The sequence below is a fragment of the Lissotriton helveticus genome, chromosome 2_2 (genome assembly GCF_964261635.1).
Source record: "Lissotriton helveticus chromosome 2_2, aLisHel1.1, whole genome shotgun sequence".
NCBI lineage: Eukaryota > Metazoa > Chordata > Amphibia > Caudata > Salamandridae > Lissotriton > Lissotriton helveticus.
The window spans coordinates 404,712,859-404,734,886 of record NC_136060.1 but is presented as its reverse complement, the minus strand read 5'-3'; the positions used below and the strand labels follow the sequence as shown (position 1 = coordinate 404,734,886).

The window sequence follows — 22,028 nt, the reverse complement described above, 5'->3', positions numbered from 1 at the left end:
AATGTAATGTAATGTAAGGAACACTTCTATAGCGCTACTTTCACTCCAAGGAGTATCTTGGCGCTCTATCCAGCCTAGGTGAAAGGGCTGGAGGAAAAGAAATGACCTGAATACTCTACTACACACTACACCAATTCCCAACACGTCGCTTCAGACAGGGTGAAAATCCAAGTTTTCAGTGCTTTCCTAAAGTGTGACTCTTGAGAAAGTGTTCGTAGGTGGGGCGGAAGCTTATTCCAGGCCTTGGAACCTAATACAAAGAGTGATTTACCACCTTTTGTTACCAGCTTGAATCGGGGGATTGTGAGAAGATTCTGACTGGCCGACCTCAAACAGCGAGTGGGATAATAGCTCTTAAAACCATTACACAGGTATTTTGGACCCTGTTTATGGAAAGCTCTAAAAGTAATTATGAGAATTTTAAACAAAATTCGTTTCCCTATGGGTAGCCAATGGAGCAGTTTGAGTGCTGCTGAGGCTGAGGATCTACGGGGCCAGCGCAACACCAGCCGAGCGGCTGCATGTTGGACCATTTGCAATTTATGGAGAACGATTTTGTTGGCTCCAGCATATAACCCGTTGCAATAGTCCAACCTGGAATTTATTAAAGCCACTGCAACTGTTTTCCTGGCCAACAGTGGGAGAAAATCAAAGAATTTTCTCAAAGCTTTTATAATCTGGAAACACGTTCCAGCCACTGTCACTGCTTGATGTTTGAAAGACAGTTGGTCATCAAATTTGATGCCTAAGTTGCGGGCAGATGTAATAGTCTTGGGAGGTGTTTCCGCATCCACTGGCCAACACACTCTAGGGGAAAACAAGTTGTTACTTCCGAACGGTAGGATTTCTGTCTTACCAGCATTACATTTCAAATGATTGTCAGTCATCCATTTGAATGTTGCTGCTAGACAGTCCTTAAGGTTTTCTTCAGCATTCGGCCGCTCCCTATCCAACACCAGAATGAGTTGGGTGTCGTCAGCGTATGAGATTGAACTGATCTGAAATGACGCGATCAATTCTACTAGGGGTGCCATGTACAGGTTGAACAGTACTGGGCTTAAACTCGAGCCCTGAGGGACCCCTGAGCTGACGACCTTTGCTTCAGATTGGTGTTGACCCAACACTGTGACTTGACGTCTACCACTAAAAAAATTCGTAAGCCACGCCAAGACTTTCCCCCCTACACCTGCGGCAGCCAGACGGTCCACTAAGATGTTATGTGAGACCGTATCGAAGGCTGCCGACAGGTCGAGTAGGATTAGGACAGCCTTCATTCCCTGGTCCATGGCTGCTCGAAGGGTCTCTGCTGTATAAAGCAGGGCTGTTTCTGTAGAGTGTTTTGAACGGAACCCTGACTGGTTAGGATGGAGAATATTGTTTGTCTCCAAAAAGTTCGTCAATTGAATATTGACGAACTTTTCGGCCAGTTTAAACAGCACAGGCAACAGGGAGATGGGCCGCAGGTTGGAAAGGGTAGTAGGGTCGGCCAGTGTCTTTTTTTGGAGGGGCTTAACAGCAGCACACTTCCAGTCGTTCGGGATATCAGCCGTGGCTAGAGACGAATTTATGATCCCATTAATTATGGGGTTAACCGTCTCTGCTAGAGTATGCAAAACCAGGGGGGGGCAGGGGTCCAAAGGTGATCCCGATTTAATGGCTAAAATAGCCTTCGAGGTCTCCTCAAGAGAGACCAGTGTAAATTCTTCCAAGCGTGCGGTGGGCCTCATCGCCTTACTCTGTGTAGGAACAATCGACGTAGTCGAAGCTGAGGGAAAAGTTTTCACAATGGCCAGAATCTTGTCTTCGAAATAATCAGATATCACATTAGAGATCCTGAGATGGAGGGATCTCCTGCGATAAAGCTACTGGACTCATGAACTCCTTTACAATTTTAAAAATCGCTTTTTGTTCCTGACCTGCCCTAGTGACCGCCTGTAGATAATGGGCCTTCTCAGCAGATTTTAACTCAGCATGATATTTTCGTCTTGCTGATTTATAGATGTTATGGGTGGAGGCATCATATTTTCTACGCCACCTTCCTTCCAGGGTTCTTACCTCTCCCAATTCTAGTTTCAGGGCCAATGAGAACCAGGGGGCATTCTTTTTTTATTTTAGTAGTTCTTAAGGTGTTCTTATTAGATGATTTTAACATTGCCCCTGCTCTGGCAATCCATTCGTGAAAAATTTGATTATCTGTAGAGGTATGACCGGATAAATCCGGTATACAAGCTTTCAGTTGTGCTACAACATCAGGTCTATTGGCTAACTCTTTCCAATTGGGAATATGTCTGGCTTCAGGCTTTATTTTGCTTATTGCAGGGGAGACAATAGGTAGGGGATTCAGGACGATATGAAAAGGAATAAAAAAAATGATCAGTCCAAATCTGAGGACTGGGATCTCCAACCCTCAACCTAGTAAAGTTAGAACAAACGCAGTCCAATAGATGTCCTGCCAGATGTGTAGGTTCCCTGTTGAGGAGTGTAAGTCCTAAAACATCAATAGTATCCATGAAACTACTCACTCCAGGTTCTTTAGGGGAGTCTAGGTGCAGATTTAGATCGCCTAGTATTGTAAACTGGGAAAATCTAAGTGTTAAATCACTCAAGACTTCACCCACAGTATCCAGGAACTTTAAAGATGGACCCGGAGGGCGATATATAAGAGCACCTGAGAACGTAAGTGAGTCATGGATCCCTAAGGTGAAGGCCAACGCCTCGGCTCCTTTTATATCCACCAGTTCTTGAGTGGAACATTCAAGAGACTTGTGGTGTATTATGGTGAGGCCCCCTCCTCTTATTTCTGGTCTGTCCAGCCGTTGTATAAGGAAGTTCTGTGGGATGGCTAAAGCTAGGTCGGGATTGCACCAAGATTTTAACCATGTTTCAGTGACTAGGAGTAGGTCAAGATTATTCTCTACAATGAGGTCGTTGATGTTTTGTGAGTTTTTAACTAGGGATCGTGCATTGATTAGGCCCCCCCGTAATACAGGTACATCTAAGGGTGTTTCCAGAGAGGGCTCGGGGATTAGCGTGAGCTGGCACTGGCTACAACAAGCCGGGCCGACCCATGTGTCAGGATGTAACACATCGTGACAAGATGCATAGGGTCCTTTACAGGATAGCAAGAATTCCCTTGACATACCTGAGAAGGGAGTAACGATGACGAATAGTGGCACAGAGTCCTCCGCCTCCCCGCCTCCTTAGCGCTGACGGGCGCAGACGGGCAGGACTCTGGCTTGACTCAGGCGCGAGTCAGGCGCTCCCGCTGCGCGTCACCGCTGCGCGACCAGTGGGAGGGTTAAGTACAGGCTCACCTGACTGTTCGTCTGAGCACTAGAGCGCTCAGCCCAAAGTCACCTCGAGAGTTCCCCTTCCAATATGGCGGCCAAAGACCACGAGCAGTGAGAACTAATACAGTTTTTATCCGCTCCAAACAGCGGTGGGGTCACAATTATTGTGCAGGAGTGTGGGCAGGATACTACTAATTAAAAACAAGGGCTAAATAAAGAATAACAGCAAAATATGTTAAACGCGGTAAATTGTTTTAAAAAGCGCTAAAAATCCTGTTTCACGCTTGCATTAGGCGCTGGTACAAAATTATGCGCAGCAAAGTTCAAATACAGCCTTTCCCTAGGATAGGCTTGCCAAAGTGGTCGCCTTAAGTACAGGCTCACCTGACTGTTCGTCTGAGCACTAGAGCGCTCAGCCCAAAGTCACCTCGAGAGTTCCCCTTCCAATATGGCGGCCAAAGACCACGAGCAGTGAGAACTAATACAGTTTTTATCCGCTCCAAACAGCGGTGGGGTCACAATTATTGTCCAGGAGTGTGGGCAGGATACTACTAATTAAAAACAAGGGCTAAATAAAGAATAACAGCAAAATATGTTAAACGCGGTAAATTGTTTTAAAAAGCGCTAAAAATCCTGTTTCACGCTCGCATTAGGCGCTGGTACAAAATTATGCGCAGCAAAGTTCAAATACAGCCTTTCCCTGATTTACTCATTTAATCTGTGCCTGATTGTGCCTGCGCCTCTGCCCACCCCAATCTCGTCCTGTTTGCTTTCGTTTTGCTGCCATCTTGTTGTGCCTCCCAGCCCGCCTCTCCACCCCGCTCCCGCCTCCCCACCCCTCTCCCGCCTCCCAGCTGACCCTCCCTCCCACAGAAAAGTTAAGGACGATCTCGCAGACCACAGGGCTGTGACCGTCCTGACTCCTTCAGAAGCGGTCGCTCCCCACGCTCCCTGGCTCCAACTGGTATCGTAGCGCTTCACCGCAATTGCTCCCATTACATACGCTATTGTGCTCTGCTTTGCTATTGCTCCCATTACTGATTGCGCTCCGTTTTGATTATTTAAACTTGCCGCATTGCCTGATTATAGCGTAACGCTATTTTGCATAGCCCACATCGGGTATATTGGATTGTGTGCATATTGGTCATCGTAGCGCTTTTGCAGGTTCGCATTGTTTACTCATTTAATCTGTGCCTGATTGTGCCTGCGCCTCTGCCCACCCCAATCTCGTCCTGTTTGCTTTCATTTTGCGTGCCATCTTGTTGTTGTGCCTCCCAGCCCGCCTCTCCACCCCGCTCCCGCCTCCCAGCTGACCCTCCCTCCCACAGAAAAGTTAAGGACGATCTCGCAGACCACAGCGCTGTGACCGTCCTGACTCCTTCAGAAGCGGTCGCTCCCCACGCTCCCTGGCTCCAGCTGGTATCGTAGCGCTTCACCGCAATTGCTCCCATTACATACGCTATTGTGCTCTGCTTTGCTATTGCTCCCATTACTGAATGCGCTCCGTTTTGATTATTTAAACTTGCCGCAATGCCTGATTATAGCGTAACGCTATTTTGCATAGCCCACATCGGGTATATTGGATTGTGTGCATATTGGTCATCGTAGCGCTTTTGCAGGTTCGCATTGTTTACTCATTTAATCTGTGCCTGATTGGGGTGGGCAGAGGCGCAGGCACAATCTCGTCCTGTTTGCTTTCGTTTTGCTGCCATCTTGTTGTTGTGCCTCCCAGCCCGCCCCTCCACTCCACTCCCGCCTCCCAGCTGACCCTCCCTAGCGTCGCCCCCCCACTATCCACTTATGTCAGAACAGCTGACGCGCAGCGTTCACGCGCAACAAGCGCGCCCCACGCGCGCTGAAGGTACGCCTAAGGTAAGCCCGTCTACGCCCGTCCGCGCCTGGACCGCGCCCAGCGCCAGACCCCCTGGCACCCGCAAAATCCAATCCACCCGCATAACGTACGACGCCGCCACCCTCTCAGCACTTAACCCTGGCCGCCTCCCAGACTGCTACCAAGCCGCCCCAGGACACACCCATGGACCCTTCACCTGCCACTCCTGCAAGCTCGACTGCATCAGGACCCACACCAAATCCACAAACTCCACACAGAGCTCCGACACTAACCACCTGAAGTGCATCCTGCTCAACACCCGCTCGGTCCACAGACACGCCATTGAACTCTGGAACCTACTCGACACCACATCGCCGGACGTAGCCTTTCTTACAGAAACCTGGATGAACGCCTCATCAGCACCCGACATCGCCATGGCCATCCCGGACGGCTACAAGATCATCCGAAAGGACCGCATCAACCAAATAGGAGGAGGCATCGCCATCGTCCATAAGAACACCATCCGCATCACGACCAGTTCCGACGATAACCTCGCATTTGCCGAACACCTTCACTTCCAGGTCCACACCGACCCCAAGACCACACTCCGAGGCACCCTCATCTACAGGCCACCAGGACCCCGAACACAATTCAGCGAAGACATCACTGACTTCATCAGCCCACACGCCCTCCCCTCCGAGGACTACATTCTACTAGGTGACCTCAACTTCCACCTGGAAAAGAACAAAGACAGCAACACCACCACCCTTCTGGACAACCTCGCCAATCTCTGACTCAAACAACTCGTTGACACCCCCACCCACTATGCCGGCAAGCACATCTCCTTCAATCACACCACAGCTCTCCACTGGACGGACCACAGCTGCGTTCACTTCAACTACATTAAGACCACGACCCACAACCACCCTCAACCAATTCCCCACAGAAACTGGAACAAAATTACCACCGACCAGCTCTTCACATCACTTCACCATAACCCTCCTGCCAAATCATCGGACCCAAACCAAGCAGCCAACAACCTCACACAATGGATCACCTACAGCGCTAACAAATTAGCACCCTTGAAAAACCATCAAATCAAGCAAGGTAGCAAAAAAGCCCCCTGGTTCAATGATGACCTTAAAAAATCCAAGAAGATCTGTCGCACCCTCGAAAAAGCCTGGCGAAAAAACCCAACCACTGACAACCTGACCAACTTCAAGAACGCCACCCGCAAACACCACCAACTGATCCGATCCACCAAGAAATCAGCACTCAAGGATCGACTCGACAACAACGCCCACAACAGCAAGGAACTATTCAACATCGTCAAAGAGTTTACCAACCCCACCGCCGGCACCAACGACATCACTCCCTCCCAAAACCTCTGCGACTCTCTAGCCTCGTTCTTCCACAACAAAATCGCTGACATACATAACAGCTTTGGAGAGCAATCCACCCCACCCACCTCCGAACCAAAACCCCCCTCCAACAACCTTTGCGCCCGGGAACCAATCACCACTGAAGACACCATCCGCCTGATGAACTCCATCCACTCAGGATCGCCAACCGACCCATGTCCCCACCACATTTTCAACAAAGCAGACTCCATTATCGCTCCCCATCTCCGAGACGTCATCAACTGCTCCCTCAACTCCGCTACCTTCCCGGAAAGCTGGAAACATGCCGAACTCAGCGCCCTCCTGAAGAAACCCACAGCAGACCCCACTGAACTTAAGAACTACCGCCCCATTTCGCTACTCCCATTCCCTGCCAAAGTCATTGAGAAAGCCGTCAACAGTCAGCTCGCCGCCTTCCTCGAATCCAACAAATTTCTCGACCCTTCACAATCCGGCTTCCGAGCCAAACATAGCACCGAGACCGCCCTCATCGCAGCAACAGATGACATTCGAACTCTACTGGACAACGGAGAAACAGCTGCCCTCATCCTACTTGACCTCTCCGCAGCCTTCGACACAGTCTGTCATAGCACCCTTATACAACGCCTCAACAACGTCGGAATACAAGGAAAAGCATTGGACTGGATCATCTCGTTCCTCGCCGGAAGAACCCAGAGAGTCCTCCTCAACCCTTTTAGATCAGAGGCCACCAAAGTCATCTGCGGCATTCCACAAGGATCATCACTCAGTCCCACCCTCTTCAACGTATACATGAGTCCCCTCGCATCCATCGCGCGCCAACACAACCTCAACATCATCTCCTACTCAGACGACACCCAGATGATCCTCTCCCTCACCAAAGACCCAAACACCGCCAAAACCAACCTACACGAAGGGATGAAAGAAGTAGCCGAGTGGATGAAGAACAGCCGTTTAAAACTGAACTCGGACAAAACGGAAGTCCTCATCTTAGGATCATCCCCCTCCGCCTGGGACGACTCATGGTGGCCACCGGCCCTGGGAAATGCACCCATACCAACGGACCACGCACGTCACCTGGGCTTCATCCTGGACTCCTCCCTCTCGATGGCCAGACAAATCAACGCCGTCTCATCATCATGCTTCAACATTCTACGTATGCTCAAAAAAATCTTCCGTTGGATCCCCACCGAAACAAGAAAGACGATCACCCACGCACTGGTCACAAGCCGACTGGACTACAGAAACACCCTTTACGCCGGAACGACAGCCAAACTACAGAATAAACTCCAACGCATCCAGAACGCCTCAGCCAGACTCATCCTAGACATCCCCCGCCATGCTCACATTTCCGATCACCTAAAAGACCTCCACTGGCTCCCCGTCAACAAAAGAATAACGTTCCGTCTCCTCACCCACACACACAAAGCCCTCTACAACCTAGGACCCGAATGCCTCAACACGCGCCTGTCCTTTTACACCCCCACCCGCCAACTACGATCGTCCAATCAAGCCCTCGCCGCTCTTCCACGCATCCAAAGATCCACCATGGGGGGAAGATCCTTCTCCTACTTAGCGCCAAGACCTGGAATTCTCTCCCCACCGATCTCCGCCTTACACAGAACCAGCACTCCTTCAGAAAACAACTAAAAACTTGGATATTTGATAAGTAAAGTACCCCCCCTCCCTCAAGCTCCTTGAGACCCTCTGGATGAGTAGTGCGCTATGCAAATTTCTGAACTTGAATATAAAAAGTGAGTTTCAAATAGAGTGTATTTCCTGACTGAGCTCTTCCGTTTGTTTGACTCAAAGGATACTTGTGCAATGCTCTTACTTAAATTCATTGCTGTGTTTGTAGTAGTGCTCTAAAACTTTTTCAGGAAGTTCACTCGTTTAAAGATCTGGAATATTAAGCGTGGAAAACACTTCACAAGGGAAGAATAAATGGTTTAGATTCCAATATCAATGTCATCTGTATGTTGTTGCGCTGTAGGGGGCAAATTAATAGACCTGGACGTAAGTCGTGGAGTTTTACTCCATTGAAATCTGTGGAGTTAGAAAAACAATCGGCGAGATTCAGCAGAATTCCATGAGAGGGCTGAAATAACCATGTTGCACCGCTCGTGCTATGATTTAATGCCGGGAGCGTGTTCTTCACTGAAAAATCAGTGTGAATGGTACATCGTGATGCGCCAGGATGCGCAGCTTCTCGATTTGGTTTTGCTGTTGCTCAAGTCGAATGGCAGCTTTCTGACTGCAAAAGGTCACGACCACCCATGTTGGCGTATTCTCACCAAGTGCCCACCTAGCAAGTGAAAATCATGACAGAAGATGCCAAATCTCGATCACCAGCTTACCATTTTCGAGCCGCGTGTGAGCAAAAACTCCTCCACGCCATGGTTGGCGGAATTTGGATGGAACTCTGTGTTACAAGCATAAGCGGAATATATTGCCCACCCCAACAAATTATATATCAATCTACCAAGGATTTGTAATGCACAGCAAATCATCTGTGAGGGTCTTTAAGGCACTGGAGTTGCTGCATGCTTCGTGGTTCTCTGTTCATTCGAATGACCAGGTCTTGAGTTCTTTTCTGAATTGCTGGAGCGATGGGGTGGTCCTGAGGTGCAGGGTAAGAATGTTCCAGGCTTTACCTGCCCTTTGCTATTGCTTCAGTGGATCTGAGGGAGGTGTCTGCGAGAAAGAGGGAGGCAGATCGTAGTTGTCTGGTTGGTAGGTGGAAGGTCAAGTGTTTTTTATGTAAACTGGTCCTTAGCTATGCAGTGCTTTGTATGCGTGGGTCAACATCTTGAAAAGACCCAGTTTAACTATTCTTGGGGATTTTAATTTCCATCTGAAAAATTCCAGCTCCCACGACATGGTCCATCTGCTGGACTCCCTAGCTTCCTGTGGCTTGCCGCAGTTAGTGGCTAGTCCTACCCACTTAGCTGGGCATACTTTGGATGGTGTATTCACCAATGACTCCCGTCTTCAGACTGGCACCCCTGTGGAAAATGACAAAATGTATATGTACATAAGCGGCGTTCATTTGTGTTCACCCTCGCCACGGTTGAAGGTAAAGAAAGTCACGAAACAGTGGCCCCGCCATCTTGTTCCCTTTTAGGCTCCATCTTGAACATAGATAGTAGCCATCTTTGTGTCATGACCTCCCTGCCCATTGCTGATAGCCATCCTCTCTCTCTCACTCTCTCTCTCTCTCTCTCTCTCTCTCTCTCTCTCTCTCTCTCTCTCTCTCTCTCTCTCTCTCTCTCTCCAGCCCCGCAAGCACCCCGCGCCCCGACAGCCCCCGGTCTCTCCTGTTCGGGCCATAAACGCACCGCTAAACACGACCTTGTCTCCGTGCTGAACCCCTGCCCCCTCGCTCTTTCATCCTACTCATAGAACGGGCCCTTTTGGTAACCTCTTCCTCCCTGCCCGATTGCCCGGCCTGATCCCAGGCCATCACCTAGCCCAACAGATGCAGTTTATTGCTTCCTACAGTAGGACCTCGCCTCACATCAGAGGAGCGGTGATTAATCAAGGCCTTCACACCCCTAGACCTGACCGACACCCCCGCATCCCTCCCAGGAACACCCTTCCTCTCTTCTGATGCCCCCCCCCCCCGGCTACACCTGGCCTCTCGACCCAGTCCCACATCATAAAACTAGGTCTCGTGGATGTACCCCTCCGGCCCCGCATAGCGAAACATGATCTTATCGCCCGCCCAACCTTAGATCTGACCACCCCCTTCTGCCCTCGTGCCCTGTTGGAATGTCCGGCTGCAGATTACAATCACATGTCACATTTGGGAGGGGAAAACAACATCAGAGCGGTCAGTATGGGAATGGGCCTGGAGCTGGGGTCCCAAACATGCCCTTTTGTACTTCAAATCGTCTTTATTGCAATAAGGAATGTTTGTACATCATAAACCTGTGTATAAAAGACTGAGCCGTAGAGAAACTTGTTAGAGCACCTCGAGAAGATACCCTGTTGTCTGATTTGACGTGTTCTGTTCCGTCGGAAATAAACTCCTGTTTCCTGCCTTCCAGTCTCCAGCGCCTGCCTCTTTATTTGGGTAATCGTGAGTTGGGTGAGAAGCGGCTTACGCCGGGCAAACCTAGAAAAGGGGTAAACGACCTGATCTGCCTGAACCCTTTTTCCACACCCCCTTTCCCCTGTCGTGGTCGGACCACTTTACCATTCCCCTTGAACTCGCTTTTTCCTTCCCCACCGGGCCTCAGCCAGACCACACCAAGTGGGTACTGAGGAGGAATTTTAGGGAGATTAACAATGACACCCTTACGCCTTTCTTATCCAGACTTAAGCCCCGACCTAGAGGGGATGCCGATGTTGCGGCTCTTGACCTCTCTAACACCCTGTCGGAGGCTGTCGATTCTCTTGCGCCAGCCCTGCAACACTATTCTGCCAGGAAACGGCCTTCGGCCCCCTGGTTTTCGGACTCCCTTAGGATCCTCAGACAAGGATGTAGGAGGCAGGAAAGGCTATGGAGGGCACACTTGGACCCCATAGAGAAGGATAAACATAAAATCCTTCTCAAAGGCTATAAAGCTGCAGAAAAGAAGGCGCACTACTCTAAATTAACGGCCTCGCTTAAGTCACCGAGGGATTTGTTCAAAATAGTTGATAACCTTTCCCTTATCCAGTCACCTGACCCTATAGTAGCCTCCCAAGGTCTGTGTGATCAGATCTCCACGTTCTTCCATACGAAGATCCTGGATATTTACACAGACTTGGAAGCCCTCAATCTCAGTTCTTTAACCTCTACCCTTCCAACTTTAATTCCTGAAAATCAAATGCCTGTTCCCTTTCACTCCCTCTCCCAGTTTCCCCCCTCACTTTTGATCATCTTAGTACGTTGCTGGACAAGCTAAAGTCCGGGTCCCTGCTCGACCCCTGCCCTTTAAAGGTTTTTAAAGAATGTAGGCAGGTTATTCTGCTCCCTTTGGTGGAGGTCATGAATCTGGCCATTTCAAAGGGGGTTTATCCCCTCTCTTGGAAAATGGCCATTGTTAAGCCCCTATTGAAAAAATCTACTCTGGACCCTGGGATATTAAAGAACTTTCGTCCCATTTCTCTTCTTCCTGCCCCTGCTAAACTCTTGGAGGCACACATTAACCATCATTTGAGTGCCTTCCTCGACAGTACCAACTCCCTGGATCCCTCACAGCACGGTTTTCGTAGGACACACAGCACTTAGTCGGCGCTTACAGTGGTTGTCGATAGCATTCGGGCCAAGGTCGACACCGGCCAGACCACCTTACTGGTGTTGTTAGACCTTACGGCGGCTTTTGACACCCTGTCCCCTACCATTCTGGCTAACCGACTCAGCGAGCTGGGAGTCGAGGGACCTGCACTCAGCCTCCTAACATCCTTCCTCGATCAACAGAAGCAAAGGGTTAAGCTAGGCGATTATATGTCACCCATCAAACCTGTGAAGTGTGGGGTCCCTCAGGGCTCCTCTTTGAGTCCGACGCTTTTTAACATCTATGTGGCCCCACTCGCCAGGCTTGTAAGATCTTTAAGGCTAGAAGTTCTTTCCTACGCCGACGACACACAGATCATGGTCTCCATATCAAAATCTGTGAGCATAACTGCTCATAACTTTAAAAACTGTATGGAGGCGGTCGCTGGATGGATGCTTAAGAACTTCCTCAAGTTGAATGGGGAGAAAACTAAGGTCCTCATTTTTGGAGGCAAAAATGAGACCTGGTCAATGGACTGGTGGCCTCCTGTCCTTGACGCCTGCCCCTCGCCATCCATTTCTGCCCGCAATCTTGGGGTCATTCTTGACACCACTCTCTTGCTTGACAAACAAGTCAGTAGGACTGTGTCTACCTGTTGTAGTGCTCTAAGGATTTTAAGGAAAATCATTCACTATCTCTCCCCTGACGCACGCAAACAGGTTGCAGTTGCGCTTATAGCCTCCAGGTTGGACTACTGCAATGCACTGTATTTGGGCATTAACAACGGTCTGGTCCAACGCCTTCAGACTGTGCAGAATGCAGCTGTCCGGTTTGTTGTGGATGCCCCGAAACGCTCCTTGGGCACGGCTATCAGAAAAAAACCTGCACTGGCTCCCTATGCAGGCGAGGATTAACTTTAAGGCTCTCTGCCTTATGCATCGTGCCCTTAATGGGATTGGGCCTGAAGCCATCCGTACTCTTGTATCCTACTATACCCCTGGTAGGGCACTTCGCTCTTCTAGCAAAAGTCTGCTGGCTGTTTCCCGAATATCCAAGGTCAGATGGGGTGGAAGGGCCTTTTGCTTCCTTGCGCCTAGACTCTGGAACACGCTCCCCGATGACCTCAAGGGGATCCCATCCCATGCCCTGTTTCGCAAAGCACTCAAGACCTGGTTATTTCAAGAAGCATACTTGTAACTCATCCCTTGCCGTTTTCTGATCAATTAGTTCACCATCTCTTAGCGCCTTGACGCCTGCGGGTTTAGTTGCGCTCTACAAATTTCAATTAATAATAATAATAACTGGCATCTCTTCTGGATCGGGAGCCAGTGTAGCTTCTTGAGGTGGGGTGTGATGTGGGTATGTCTGGGGAGGTTGCAGATGAGTATGATTGCGGAGTCTGTAGTCTCTTCAGGAGGCGTGCGGTGATTCCTATATAAAGTGTGGTCTTGTGGTCTAGCCTGCTGTTGACAAGGGCCTGCATAACGTTCTTTCTGGTGTTGACTGGGAGCAACCTGAAGATCTTATGAAGCATGTATAGGTTGTGGAAGCAGGCAGATGAGACAGTGTTTTCCTGTTTGTTCATGGACCGCTTGCTGTCCAAGATGATGCCGATGTTGTGGTTGTGGTCTTTTGAGGCGGGTTGGGACGTGTTCAGCACACCACCTTGCATCGTTCCAGGGAGATGTGTTGTTCCCAAAGATGAGGACATCTGTCTTGTCTGTGGTGAGCTTGAGACAGTTGTCCTACATCCGGGCAGCGACTTTCATCATACATCTTCTGTGGAAGTTAGCTCTGATGTTGGAGGGGTCTTCTGGCAGCGAGATATTGAGCAGGGTGTCGTCTGCATTGGAGATGATGGTGAATCCTTGTGATCTAATGGTGCTGACCAGGGAGGGGTGGGAGTAAGGGAGGGGTCTTGTCCATATTGTAGAGGGTAGGGCTGAGGGATGATCCTTGGGGGATGCTGCAGATGATCTTGGGTTCCGAGATTCAGGGTGGGAGACTGATTCTCTGAGTTCTTCCTGTGAGGTATGAGGTTATTTGAGGGCATCTCCGTTGATTCTTATGTGATGGGAGTTTGTTGATCAAGATGTGATGGGAGATGGTATCAAAGGTGACTCTGACAGGTCCAGGAGGATGAGGGCTGCTGTTTTGCCCCAGTCCGTAAGGCCCTGATGTCATCGGTGGATGGGATCAGGGCTGTCTCAGTGCTGTCGTTGGCTCAGAATCCGGATTGATAGGGGTCCAAGAGGTTGTTTCATTCAAGGTGTTTGATGAGTTGCTGGCTGATTGCCTTCTCAAAAATCTTCACAGGAAAGGGGAGCAGGGAGATGGGCCAGTAGTTCTTTGGTTCTGCTTCATCGGCGGATGGTTTCTTCTGGAGGGCCCTTATTTCAGCATGTTTCCAGTCCTCGGGTAAGGAGACCGATGTGATAGAGGTGTTCAGGACTTTCATGAGCTCATTCGCAATCCTCTTGCTCCCGAGGTTGAAGACGTGGTGGGGACAGGGTTCCATGGGTGCACCTAAGTGCATGGAGTTAATGATGTAGATTGCGGCTTGAGTTGTGAGAGGGTTCCAGTTGGGTGATCAAGTATGCAGGGTATGTGTTCATGGGTGTGAGCAGGCTGATGCTGCCCGCGGCGGTGGGTAGAGGTTTGAAGTATTCATAGATTCGTAGTATTCGTAGATGACCAAGATCTTGTTGTTGTTGTAGAAGTGTGATTGGGTATGTCACAGAGGAGATAATGCTGTCCCTGGACGTTGCTGGACTGGAGAACACCTTCATGATGTCAAAGAGCTCCTTGCTGCAGTTTATGCTGGCTTCTATGCAGTCTAATAGGTCTCTTTTCCTTTTGTTCAGGAAGCGCTGCTATGGTGTGCTCTCCTGTCTTTTTGCTGGTGCCCCACTTCCTCTCTAGTTGCTGGCAGCTGTGTTTGGTGGATTTCAACTCCACAGTGAACCAGCTGCTCTTCTAGCAGGTCCTTTGGATTTGGCTGGTTTAACAAGGGTGATTGTGTTAGCGATAGCAGTGATCCACTATGAGAAGTTCTTTGCAACCTGTTCTGCGTTGAATGTTGTGTCTGGGAGTTGAGAGCCTTGTTCCACTTCTGATATCCTTTTGCAGTTTCTACCCGTGGACCTGGGGGATAAGTACGAGCCAGTATACTGCTGGGGGAGGAGTTGTGTATTTTTTGTCATCCAAGAAAGTAGGTACCAAGGTACTCTTCGGCAACGTCCTAGTATGTATGTGTGTACGTCATGTGTTCCTTTTTCCAAATCTGTGCGTCAGCAAACATCCCTGTTTCCAATTTGCCTGAAATATGTCTTAGTAGCACCGATTTCCAAAGGCACATATTTGGTAAGCAAAAAATGTGCGTACAATTTTCTGTGCACCCTAAATAGGAACACTCCGGTATTAACCGTTTTTAATTGAGTGGTTTAAAATTAAAGGCTCGCTTTCTAATTTACTATTTGACCATTTTGAAAATAGTAAAATTACTGATTCCGTAGTGTAATATCTTTGCCGGCGTTTGTGTAAAATGTCATGCAATATTTTGTCCCCTAAAGTGATTTTCATTCCTTTAGTTTCAGAAATTTTTCAAAAACTGTTTTATCTGATTGTCCCCCTTCTCTAGAATAACATTACTTTTATGATGATGTTGCCCTACCTTTTATTACTACTTTAAAAAATATTTTTGGAATCATGTTTTTGGGAATTCACTTTTATTTTTCTGGCTCCTGATTTATTTTCAATAGTTTTCAATAAAAGCAGCTCTTTGTAGAAAGATTTGAGAGGCTACTTACTTAGGATTTTTTGTAGGGCATGCTAAGTGTGTGCACTGGTTAATGTTATTGTTAATGTTGTTAATGTTAATGAGATTTATAAAAGCGCAAGAATACCTAATGTTGTCTTGGCGCTGAGGACCACAACAAACCAGCTATACGCCTAGCCCTGGAACAGCCAGGTTTTCAGGTTTCTCCTGAAGCCAATTAGGGAACTAGCGTTCCTAAGCTCAGGTGGAAGAGAGTTCCAAAGTTTGGATGTTCCGTAATGAAAACCACGGCCACCCCAGTGTAAAGTCCGAGTTCTGGACACTGCCAAGAGTCTTGCACCCATTGACCGAAGAGGTCTAGTTGGTACCACACAAAAAGATTCTGAAGAAAAGCTGGACCTGAATGATGCAGGGCCTTATAGGCTTGACACAGCACCTTGAATTTAATGCGCTGAGGTACCGGCACCCAGTGCAAGTCACGGATTTCATTGTATACCGTTTTATGCCTGGGAAGATTAAGCAATAGACGTGCCGCAGAGTTTTGCACAATCTGGTGCTTTCTTAGACACTCCTTCCGGGCATTCAGGTATAGCCCATTGCAGTAGTCCAATTTGGATTGGATAAGAGATGTGACTACTGTTTTCCTAGTGTCCGCAGAGATGTAGGGAAGCACCTTCCTTATGTTCTTTATAAGAAAAAAGCGGCTGATACAATAGCATTAGTCTGTTAACATAATGTTAATCTATTAGCAGGTTTAGAAGGGGCACCCATCTCTGCCGGCCACCACAGATTGCTCCAGGTAGGCTGCATATTGCCAAAAATCAAGACTTCCGTCTTATCGGAATTAAGTTTGAGGCAGTGCGTGCTCATCCATTTGTTAATCGCCCTCATGCAGTTTTGAAACTGCTGGAAAGGAGAGGTTTGATGGTTGTATGCAGCTACCACAATCTGGGTGTCATCGGAATATGATGTCAAGCTAAATCCAAATTCCCGAATCAGTGGGGCCAGTTCTGAGACGTAGATGTCGAACAAAACAGGGCTCAGCGAACTGCCCTGAGGATCTCCACATGGTAGAACGTAGGGGGCTGAATTGAAGCCATCAAGTGACACCGTTGATATCGGAACCTTTAGGAAAGAGGACAGCAGTGCCAGAGCCATTTCATCCACTACCAACTTTTTCAACCGATGTTGCAAGAGAGCATGATCAACCGATTCGAAAGCGGCAGATAGATCGAGGAGCACAAGAGCAGCTGTACCTCCTCCATCCATCACCGCTCTGATTTCTTCGGTTGTTTTAATGAGCGCCGTTTCCGTACTATGCTCCTTATGGAAACCAAACTGGGAATGATCCAACAAACTGTTCTCACTGATGAATTGTGACAGTTGAGTGTTCATGTTTTTGTCCATAATCTTGGCTGGTATAGGTAGTCGGGTAATGGGTTGATAGTTCAAAGGATTGGTGGCATCTAATGTTGGCTTTTTTAATAAGGGAAGGATGGACGTCTCCTTCCAGCTGATGGGAAGGATGCCTGACACAAACATCAGGTTGAAAATTTCCACAAGCCCGGGACTCACCAAGTCCACCAATTCTTTAAGAAGAACTGGTGGGCATGGGTCCAGAGGAGATCCTGACCTGGATTCAGTTATGTACTTTCCCACTGCTTCCGAAAAAACAGGTGAAAAATTCAACAAGGTTACTCTTGTGAGTATTGTGCTGGGTCATAAAAACAAAAATGTCAGACCTGTCATATAAATATTGAGATTCTCTTCTCCGGTAACAAAATCCACTTGTCCCTTTGGTGCCATGTAAGCAGCAATCTCATTATATAAGAGCTCTGATATAGCCTCTCTGATTATGCCAGGGATCATACCATAGTAGTGTCCCCTTATGTTGCCATGCTTCCGCAGATCTACATACTGGGGCTGAAGGTAGTGGTAAGCAATAGTTCCCGTGTTGGAATGCCTTTTTAAGTCTGTGCAAACCTTCTACAACTCTTCTCTAATCTTTTCCCTTACTGGGAAATGTTGGAACTTTACTCCTGACAATGGCAGACGTAAAACTTCTTCCTGAGTTGAGAAAAAAGTGGTTGGATGGAAAGTGAACTTGCAAACACTCAGATTTTTGCAAGAGCAAATCTACACATGCAAATTTGCTCATGCTAAAATGCAGTTCACAAATATTTTCTAGGAATACTATTTCTTGTACTACTTCTGTATATTCTTGGAAATTCATGAAAGTCGTATACCTACACTTAATGCAAGGACATATACCATAGGTGCATTTTTGAGACTTTCTTTAATATTAGAGCCCCTAATTTGGTCTGGCGTTGACCATGACCTTCCGTGTTTATTAAAATTCTGTCACTCTCTCTGAATTGCCTGGCTTCACTGTGAGTGACAGCATTCTGTTCTTTCACAAGGATCATATCGGCACACAAAGTTGTTTTGTTCAGTGCCAGTAACTAATGTGGCAGTGTGCTTTTTGAGACCAAAAACAATTTTTGCTTTTGCCAGTGTTTGTTATAATGGTGAGGGCCCGGCATCTTCCACACCAAAAAGGTTTTACAAAAACCATGCCAAAAACAAGTCACACATTGACAAAACTAAAAATCTGACCACCAATTTCAGACCTGCTTGCTTTGCCAATGCTTGCTTATTTTGTTTCCCATAATCTTATTGTAACTGGTTACACTGATTTTCTATTATGACTATATTTGGGAAATACTAGCATGCATCAACACGCTACTAAATGATGCTGCAAAGAAACGGTATCTGGAATTTTAAGGTAGTTTAGCTAAATGTTTTTTTGCTGCTTTCTTTTTTTTGATCAAAATTTTATTTTGGAAGCAAAGAATGCTCAATTTTGCTTTCAAGCTTCTCCAAATATTTGCATTGACTCAGAGAGCATTCTGGGAGCATTATACATAGCCTTATATTGCTAAACTTTGAACACGTTCACACATTTTTATAATGGAACCACTGTCAGTAGTACAGTCAGAGCTTACAACATTTACTTGGAGCGCTCACACTAATAATAAAGGCTTTCAATTAATGAACCATAAATACAAGTTTGAACAGCATTAACCTATGGACAAAAATATTACCTTAACTGCAAACAGTGCCCTTCCCTGATCCATATTGTGGTACTGCAAACTGGCATCCTAAGGGTTTGTGCTGCAGGGGGTTTGGCCTACTTGTCCCAAGGACATAAACATGAAAGCTTGTTGCCCATGACCCCAAACAATATGTCCTGGGCGTCAGGCTATAGGAATTCCATATCCCTGCTGCTCTGTTCATGGAGGCTTCATCCCGAACATTTTGATTTTCACTATTCATGGTATCGAGACAAATTAGAATAATTGTTTGACCCTGATAATCTGGTTTCCAGACCATGGCTCTTTTTTTTTTTTTTTTTTTTAAATCATAAAACTTCTGTGCTCCTGTTTGTATTATTTCTGTCTACATTGGACCCACTTGGTAATATTGTATGTCACCTTTTGCCTGCCCATATATTTCAGTCACTACTACCAAGTATTCATCCGAGGTAATAATTGCACCCCGTGACAATAAGTTCTGACGACAGATAGCATACACTTTCAGTTTAAAGAATTTATCAGATCATTTGTTTCTTTCACAACCATTACATCCAGATATAGAAACACCAATAGTCTTTATTTGCATGCTCCAACCATGTCACTACAAAGTTGTGTGATGGGCTGGTGTATCAGGCACTGTAACAGCAAACATATCTGTGGGTAAGCTGGAGAATTATCCTTTCTCGGCAGCCTCGGGTGAAAAATTTCTGCTTGCGGCTGACTCTGAAGCTCAAACGAGCAGTGTGCAGTAGGACTAAATGTGCGCAGCCTTTAAGCATGTTTGAAAAATATATGGCCGTACTGCCAGATAAGTTGGGTGCTCTTGCGTTTTTGCTTCTATCCTGAATTTATGTTCAATATGGCTAAGGATGATTCACATTTTATAGATGTAGTTTATGTATGCTTCTCTGTAACTTATTCTGTTCAATTATTTTAGGTGCCATATGAAACCCTGAATAAACGCTTCAGGGCAGCACAAAAGAATATTGACCGGGAGACGAGCCACGTTACTATGGTTGTAGCTGAACTGGAGAAGACCTTAAGTAGCTGTCCAGCTGTGGACTCTGTTGTTAGTCTTCTCGATGGCGTTGTGGAAAAGCTTAGTGTCTTGAAAAGAAAGGTAATACTGTTTTTGAATCTTCGACTCATAAATTGTCACATGCTATCTTGCTTTTGGGTCTCAAATTGTATTAAATGTGCTTAGAAACCATTCTAAGTAAAAATAGATGCATTAGCTCGCTCTGCCACTCTCTGCCTCTCCCGGTTCTCCACAGACCAGTGAGAAGGCAAGTAGAGAAACACGCTGCAGTATCTTCTTCTGCCTTCTTCCTGGACTACCCTGGGTTTGTAGATGTCAAGATGTAGCATACCCAAACGCATCAGTTGTGGTAGAGCTGCTGTCACGTGTGATGTTTGTTTCTCAGATGCCTGTTTCTACTGTCTGAGAGCATTGAAGTTCAGCACATAGAGAGACGTGGCGAGAATGGCACAACACCAGACATACATATGTATTTCCGGATGTGAATGGCTGGATTGAGGGAGGTTGGAGAAGATGGGTTAAAATCTAATAGTTTAAACAAAAAAAAAAGAAAATACTTGGGAGTCACCCTCCAGGAGATGTGGGAGGATGGTAGGAATCAGTGTTTAAGGGCTGACAGTATCAACAGTGTGTTCATTTTACGTACAGCTGCCCTGGAGGTCTCTCCTAATTTTTCTTTTTTGCTTCTCCATTAAAGCAATTTATGTTGATGGACGTAAGAAGTGTTTGATAACATATGCAGCATAAAATTGTACATGAATATAAATGAACAAGCAGATGTTTTTCGACTTGGAGTTACTTTAGCTATGCTTTTGTTGTCTATGATGTCACTTAAAACGTTGCATGAAACACAGGCTCGTGTTGGACACTTATTCAATAAAATTGAATTTGTATTTTGGTACCTCCTTAAAGATCTCTGCCATTTATCCCCTTTAGGCACTTTTACATTTTACATACACTAATATCCCAATTTAAAGTTGAATGTTAGCCTAAAATTTGCCCTGAAATTGGGGTAATGTAGTTTGTGCCGTGAAAATTGCTAAATATCCATCCCCCAGAGCAGCCAGGTCCATTACTGCATCTGCCAAGAAGGTTCTGTAATTCTGCCTAAAAAGGAGCCTTAAAATGTTCAAAAGAATGGTCGAATTTTGAAGCAAAACTTGAATCTATAAAAATGTAGACTGAACAAATGCTTTGATTATTTAAAATCATACAGTTTACACATTTATAATGTCAGCACTTTAAAAAATTAATATACTAGGGAAAATAACTTACTTTTTATTTTACAACATTAAAATTCTTCTTCAGTGTTTCCTACTGTTCCCATATATATAAAAAAAAAAGTAAGCAACCACAGGCATTATTTCTTATTCCAACTATTATAAACACAAGCGCTATTTTTTCCGAAGTTCCTTCTTCTAAGTTTACATCCAACTATTCACCAAGTTTCAAGTTTATTTTATTTAGCACAGTTACTTAAAACCATTGCTACAAAATGTCTCATTCAATATCAACAATTATTAAAATCAGTTAAAAGTCAATACAAACTAATTGATGTGTCTAGGTATTTTCTTCCCCGCTTGTTTTAAAGATTTTACAAAGCGGCGGTTCAGCTGCGTGACCTTGGGTACAAAACACGCCAGCACAGCCTGTCTCTGTGTGCGGATACATCTCTGATTAAAAAGTGTTTTTAAAAGCTGTTTTCTTTCCTTTGTTAGTTCTTTGCATGTACAGATAAGGTGCAGCATATCTTCTTGCGATATACTGCAAAGGCGACAGGTAAAATCAGATTGGTTTTTCAGCCAGTGAGGAAAGTGCTTTATACATGGCAATAGGCCTAGTCTGTATTTTAAAATTTGAATTTTTGTATATTTGGCAAACCCTCAGAGCTAGATACTTTTGTGCAGCCAAGGAGGAATAAGAGCTCAAGACCATCCGGCCCTGCGACCTTCTTGTAAGGGCTGCCTTGAATTCAATCCAAGATTGATTCTTTGCTATTTTCTTTATTTCTTTTTTAAAGATGCAGTGACTTGTAGGAGTTTCCCAAAGTTCGGTGAGACCTAGTGTGGACAGACTAGTTGCTAGGTATTTTGCCGCTGGTGATGCTTCTTTCTGTTTTAATTCAGACCACAAATGCCAATTTAGGGTGCCTAGTTTGGATTTCCTTATTTTGTCCCAGAAGATGACTATCACACCTTTTCTTGCAATGGTCTGTTTTTCAACACCAAACTTGAGCCTGATTTGTGCTGGGGAGACTCGTGTTGGTAATCCAAAGATTATTCTGTGTACTTTTGCTACCATTGCATCCAATAGCTTTGAGTCCCTTCCCCTCTGTGCCTCGCTCCCATAGGTTATTGTAGGTAGAAGTTGTGCTTGTATAACTTCAACCAATGGGGCAAGTGAGGGGCCCGT

At 46.4% G+C, this 22,028-nt stretch overlaps 1 protein-coding gene across 2 annotated transcripts in view; it reads left to right on the top strand.

Moving 5' to 3' along the window:
- MAEA (macrophage erythroblast attacher, E3 ubiquitin ligase) overlaps positions 1 to 22,028 on the top strand; it is a 413,699-nt gene that overhangs the window by 78,969 nt on the left and 312,702 nt on the right. For both annotated transcript variants that reach the window (XM_078678642.1, XM_078678641.1), the window contains exon 2: positions 19,515 to 19,697. In XM_078678642.1, coding sequence (XP_078534768.1) covers positions 19,515 to 19,697 — 183 coding nt within the window. The remainder of the gene's footprint in view (positions 1 to 19,514; positions 19,698 to 22,028) is intronic.